Source organism: Phytophthora infestans, genomic scaffold (assembly GCF_000142945.1).
Source record: "Phytophthora infestans T30-4 supercont1.148 genomic scaffold, whole genome shotgun sequence".
Lineage (NCBI taxonomy): Eukaryota > Oomycota > Peronosporomycetes > Peronosporales > Peronosporaceae > Phytophthora > Phytophthora infestans.
The window spans coordinates 93,235-99,815 of NW_003303611.1; the positions used below are offsets into that span (position 1 = coordinate 93,235).

A 6,581-nucleotide genomic window follows, 5' to 3' on the forward strand; every position below is an offset into this window, starting at 1 on the left:
CAAAAGGTGTAGCCTGTTGGCTGCTGTTACCTAGTTTGAGAGTGTAGTGTTAGGTTTCAAGCTCGGCTGATATGTGGTACACTTGCCACCGAGAACATCTAGGATTAAAACCCAATTTTTGTTACGTAGTCAGCAACCCCAGCAAATCGGACACACAATGCAGCAGCTCCTTTCCAAGAAGCGATAACGAAAGCAAGTTTGCGCAAGAACCGGTCCCAAATGTAAATCGTACAAATTACGAAGAATCAGGTGCTTCTACACCAAATCCAACTTTGCATCGCAGCAATATCTGTTCAAATTCTGCATGGCGTGAGACCAGCACATCAGAAAAGTACTAACTGGGATATATGCGACCGATGCATTGAACTCACCACAGTCTGCGTCCATCATCACAATATCGGTCTTAAATTCTACACGAATTTCGTTTTAAACCACACGCTTGAGAAAGAGACACACCAAGATATGTCTTCTTCGCGGTGTTGATAAACACAACAGTATACAATTGGCGAGAATTCACCGCTGCGATCCGAACTGCCAATCACAAATACAGGGTACTTCTACTTTGTCTACTATCCAGATGCACCACAGTGATCATTTCAGGATTTTGTTGAACTTCAACCTCGCTCTAATATTGAAAGCATGCCAATCTAATCCGAAATGGGTTGCCTTCAGAACCCGCTCTTAGCAGGGCTCGACCCACTGTTTTGTGGTCGAAGCCCATAAACGAGCAAGTCGTTACGATCTCAGTCCGTATTCGCCAAAGCATACTTTCGCAGCCTGCAAATCCCCAGAACAGCAGCCATTCCGTCACACAGTTCTGCGTCTTTTCAAGCCCTGGTACTGGCTCGGCATGCGTCGCTCCCATATCCCTCGACACGCATACGAAGACACTAATTGCGCCATCATAGACGGAGTGTCGTATAATTTAGTGTCCATATACTACTAAATCTCTCGTGCCAGTTTAGCTTCAACTGGGCGGTAGTGCTTCATCAACTATTGTGCGTGCGTCCCTTGACTCAGTAATAGAGTGGAATCAACTTTTTGACATGTGAGCTTCTTTTAGCGAGTCGTATATTTTTCACCGGATGCGGTGCAGCGCTTAGAGGTACATTTTTTAGCGTGCAGAGCACTTTGTGCCGCGCCTAAGCCAAGAAGTCTTCTCTTCAATCGATATGATTCATCGTGCAGTGTGCTAGATTTTTTATCGGTTGTATGGCTCGGTAGCTTCTCTTTGACTTCTTGGTAGAACCCTCCCCCGTTCTTAACATTTCACACCGAGGAGGTCACCCACGACAACCTTTGTTCCCATTGTGAAACTAAGAAAAAGTAAATATGTATTTGCTTAGACTGTGAAACGCGTTCATTTTATTTCATTACTTAACCCCTCCCAAAAAAGGTAGAAAATATGGTCTTCAAAGACTTTAAATGAGAGCCACTTGGTGCCTTCCAACAAAACTTTCATAAAAAGTTTAATCAATGGGGTTAGGGTGAATTAAAGATGATTAAAAAGTCACAAAAAAAGGGTGCTGTTTGGAAGACGTCTCGTCAAAACCTTTATCAAGCACCCTTATCTGACAACTGATTTAAATACAAACGCGTTTAACTATGTTACTAAACAGGACCCCTTAGTGAAAAGAGTTTTTTTTAAATTAAGGATTTTGCCAAACTTCAACAGGGTTGAGTGCGAAAGCCCGCGAAATCTCCGGCGCTCCGGGCTATTCATTTTCAAATAGAAGGCCCAAGTGAGATGAATAATCGGCGAGAAACCTCACGTACGTTCACATGCTATGTTCATCTCACGAGAAGTCCGTATCAGCCTGCAAAAGGAATCTAACTCAATCGTGGACCACACACGTGTGAGGACTTCAAAATGGACCCCAGCCATACTACAACAAAGAGCAACGAGCAGAGCGTCATGTGCGAGCTCCTTTCCTGTTTGAGTGCCACATATACTATTAATACTCTCAACCCATGTATGTGAATGTTCCGGCAAGCAGACCGCCTCATCTCTCGTCGAAGAAGCGCAAGTGTAGGCAGGATGCGAGCTCTGCGATCGACGGAGAAGCTGCCACCAAGGGATGCTGATCATTGAAGAGCCTGTTCTTCTACCGGCGCTGCGTTCTGTCCACTACTTAGCCCGGTCGCTCTGCGGCAACAACAGCATCGCAGTCGGAGCAGTGTTGGTAAAGTCCCCATGTTTCGGCCAACGATAAAAAGTCCATGACGACTGAAAAGGCGAAATATGTATTTTATTGCCAATAACGGCCAGAACTAAAACAACACGTTTTATCTAAAAATCTGTTAATTGCCACAACATTTGCAAATAGTAGAAGTTTAAAGAAGAATGAACCTCCTGAACTTCTGAAGAAGGCTGCGATGTGTGCCGGTACAGGAACAAGCCACAGCCAGTGCCTACACATACTAAGACAACGTGCTGTCGCTGCTTTTGTCCAAGACCACATGCGCTGTCGCCGTCATGATGAAGGGCAAGCTCGTTGCGAGCATGGCCGCCGTCACAATGCTGTCGTTGTCTGAGAAGACGTGCGTAGTTGCCGTCACCGGTTTATGGTGCTTAAACCTACGCGCGTATTCGCTATCATGCTGCCGGTCCATGTCGCGGCGAGTGTGGTTGCTGACCCAGAGCTAAAGTTGTCTAAGATAACGTGCGTATTGCCGTCCGTATTGATACTGCTCCTGCCATGCGTCTCCGCCAGCGCTGCTACTACTCAAACCGACCTTCGTATTAGCCGACGTACTACACATCAAGGTCGTGGCGACCGTGGTTGCTGCTCCAGTGCTGATGTTGTCCAGCATGGCGTGCGTAGTCGCCGTCACAGTGCTGCTGTAGACCAAGGTGACGATCGATGACGTCGTAACGCTGCCGGTCGAGATCGTGGCGATCGTGGTTGCCGTCTCAGTGCTGATGTTGGCCAAGATGACGTTTGTAGTCTCCGTCACAGTGCTACTGCTGGCCAAGCTGACGCTGACACTCTGCTGTTCAAGCTGGTGGCAAGCGTGGTGCCGTTCAAATGCTGATGCTGGTCAAAACGACGTGCAAGCTACCGAGCCTAAAGGACATGATGGAGGAGAACGACGGATGTGTTGGAGGGCCTGAAGGTGAAGAGTGAAATTGATCAAGTGAGGCATTCACTGAAAACGCTAAGGGATTAGATGATTTGGTCACGCATAGATGTCCCGATAGGCTTCACGAAGGCCGAGGAGAGGACGAGTTGGAACGTCAACACACAAGACAATGCTGATGAGCTGCGTGGTCTGCATTGAAGCAATGTTTGTTGATTACACTATTGTTTTCAGTTGAATGATCAAATAAACATTCAATAGATGCAGCTAATCTACTTGGCTGTTTATCATCGTTTTATCCAAACAACTCTGCTAGCTTCACTTTCTGTCCACGAAATCCTCGCAGTTTGACGGCTTCTTGAGGGAAGGCTCAATCGCTATGACCGATGAATGGTTGCTCCACAGCTTCCGAAATTTCTTTAATTTCGTCCAGATCGACTTCGTTCAATTCTCGCATGTCCCTTGAGACCCTGACGCTTGTGTTTACGCTTGTACGATCTGCTTCCTCGTAACCGGCACCAATTTCGTCGTCTTCAAAACCTTCATCGAGGAATTCGCCTTACAAATTCAAAGTTGGATCGCCGTCAACACCGTCTCCGGGTCTTCGCTGTCCCTATCTTTGTCGGCATTCACCGCGCCATGCTGTTGCGGTGACGGGCTGAACAAGCTCGGATAATTTGCTGCATCTAGGAATATGTGCCTCTCTTCTGGAGATATCATTAGCTTCTTCTTGGGATTCTACAATGATGCAGCATATTTTTGTGCGCGTTGACGGACATGTTTGGCTACTATATGAAAGTCGAGATCCTTACTTGCCGCCATTCGATTGCGTTTTGCCGTGTGAATGAGCCCAAGCTCACTAAACAAGCGCTCGCATGTGGCAGTTTTGACTGCGATTGAGAGCACTCTCATAGCGAGCTTCGGCAACAGGCTCGTTGGCTTTTCCAACCCAACGCCTTCCCAGTCCTCCATGGGTGGATCAAGGAAATCACTTGGCTTCATCCTTGTGAACCTTCTCTGCATCCATGCGAGCATGTCACGTCGAAGTTGGCCAATTTCATCGGTGCCAAAGAGCCGTCTGTAGAAATAAGCAGCAATTTTGGCAAGAGTGCCGATTCCAGATACCACAGTCTCCGGTAGCTCTCTCGAACACTCCACGTATACAGGATGCAAAGCAAACCAAAGCATAAATAAGGGTTGCTCGCACTGTTCCCAGCGATCTTCGACGCACTCTATCATTTTTTTGATGAACAAGGTGCTGCTGAAATCCCTTGTAGATATCGCCAAATGAGCGAACTACGTCATCAACGGTGTCTTCGTCTCTTTATAGGCGATACGAAGCGAGAGATAGCGGTGCAAAAACCGCCTCTGCTTCTCTGAGCTCATCCCAGAACGCCGGATCTCCAAGAACATGAAGCTGCGACGGAAAATCACTTGATCTCTTGTACTGACAATGAAACATCTGAAGCGCTGACTGTACACGTAGTAGCGACGCGAAACACCCCTGCGTTGAATTCCATCTTGTTTCACACAATGTTCTCAACCCTAGCGGCTTTCCATAACATTTCTTCATCACCTTTCTCGCGCGTAGCAGCCGTTTTGACGAGGTGTTCAAGGTATTGACCGCAGTTGCAACTTTGGCAGGAGCACCACGAAACGAAGATCGCAGAACCGCTTTGACGAGAATTTTCACGGCATGTGCGAAGCAGAAGAGAAAAACAATTTGAGGCCACTGTAGCGACAATATACGACGTGCACGACCCCACTGTCCCGCATTGTCGGTAATAATCGCTCCAGCCTTCCATTTCTCTTGCTGCGCTTGAAGTAACACTTGCACCAATTGGTCAGCAATAGCAATCCCGTGATGTCTATCACCAGCGTGTAAAAGGGCTTAAGTAAGAAGTACCTCAAATAGCGCGAGCTGGCAGCCTAACAAATGATCCTTTGAAGTATTCTGCCAGACATCGGAGAGTAGATTAACCCATCCTTGTGCTCTTTCCTCCATTGCCCTGAGCTCATATGTGTCCATCGATTTGCAGTGCTTAGGGGGAGGTCGGAGTACAAAAAGAGCAAATAAAAAAGAGCATTGCAGCTGATCTAGGTCGAGGTAAAATACCTGTTTATTTAATGTCAAAATCGGTATGTACCGGTAAATTGAGCTCATTCAACGATTCGCGATGGAAGGAGGACACGGTGCTCATGGAGGCGATCCCCCCTCTCCAGAAGAAGACTTTGCGGCTGAACCTCTTGGCAAGGCTCTTACTGAGAAGGCACCTCGCTTGGTGTGGACTGATTCTCGTCTGCGTACTCTCCTCCACCTCCGTTTGATTGCGTACGGTGATCAATTTAACAAACACAAGAGCAGAGCGCTACTGACTGTACTGTGGAGCCGTGTGGTCCGTCGTTTTAACAAGCAGCATGAAACCAAGGCCGTTGTAGATCAGTTACGTAGCAAATTCAATGCTATGAAGGCGTTGTTCGGCCAGATCCGCGCCGACGAGGCTACTACGGGAAACTTGGAAAAAGCGGTGAAGTATCCGAGCTACTGGTCAGTGCTCGTCGAGTTTTTTGCTGATAAAAAGGGGCTGCGTAACCAAGCATATCTTGAAACCCTTGTATCAGCTCCGCTATCTCCTTGTCCGTGGACGGTAATCGAATATTCTCTGACGAAAACGATGTCACCACATGAACAACTTGGCGAATAAAAAGTAGTGCTTGCGTTTTGCCAGCGCCAACAATCTGTCCAGCCGCGTTTGCACTGCCGCCGTGAGTGACATAATAAAAGGCCACCGCCACTCGATCTCTAATAGGAAAATGTGCGTTATGGCGAGGGGCTGGGCGTACGCTCGGCCATCTCTGCTCGATACGGGATACAATAGCCAGGAAAGTTGCACGATTGCACCGAAAATTTACTGGAAACGAGCCGTCTGCAAATATGGGGTCATCTAGAACTCACTGCCATGTTGTGTTCCGTACGGAGAAGCGTCGGGAAGGTTTCCTGGGCCATCGACGCTTGTCACTGGCAAGAGTAGCCACTGCGGCAAATACAAGGGAGAGCGCAGCCAATTTTTTCCTCCCCTTCATGTGTGATCTCTTTTTTTAAAAGACCAACCTGTGGTCTTTTTTTAAAAGAGATAACCGAAAATCAGTCGGCCAATCAGGTCCAAGAAAGCTATTTAATTTTTTTGCTCTTTTTGTACTCCGACCTCCCCCTTAGCGTGCTCTTTCAAAATGCGGCTACTTACGGTTCACCGAGAAGGGAGATAGTCCGTTATTCCTAGACATAGCAGCTCCAAGAATTGCAGCGTTGACGACTGTTCGAAGAAACGGTCGGGGAGATGGTTATCAGCGTGTAGCTCAATGAGTGAACAATCAATCTTCTTGACATCTCCCTTGGTGAGCTTCCGCCGCTGCTTCTTCAACTTCTTGGTCGATGTTGGCTTGCGTCGCTTGTGACTTGAATATGGCCAGTTTGGGCTCAGCCGCAGAAGAACCAGAGT

At 47.6% G+C, this 6,581-nt stretch overlaps 1 protein-coding gene across 1 annotated transcript; it reads right to left on the reverse strand.

The window, feature by feature from the left end:
- Positions 1–3,940: 3,940 nt before the first annotated feature.
- On the reverse strand, positions 3,941–4,654 carry PITG_20318 (uncharacterized protein; the record flags this gene model as incomplete). The annotated part of the gene is made up of 4 exons (XM_002895609.1): positions 3,941–3,999; positions 4,074–4,313; positions 4,445–4,452; positions 4,530–4,654. 4 exons carry the CDS (start codon positions 4,652–4,654, stop codon positions 3,941–3,943), a joined length of 432 nt encoding a protein of 143 aa, XP_002895655.1.
- Positions 4,655–6,581: the final 1,927 nt, after the last annotated feature.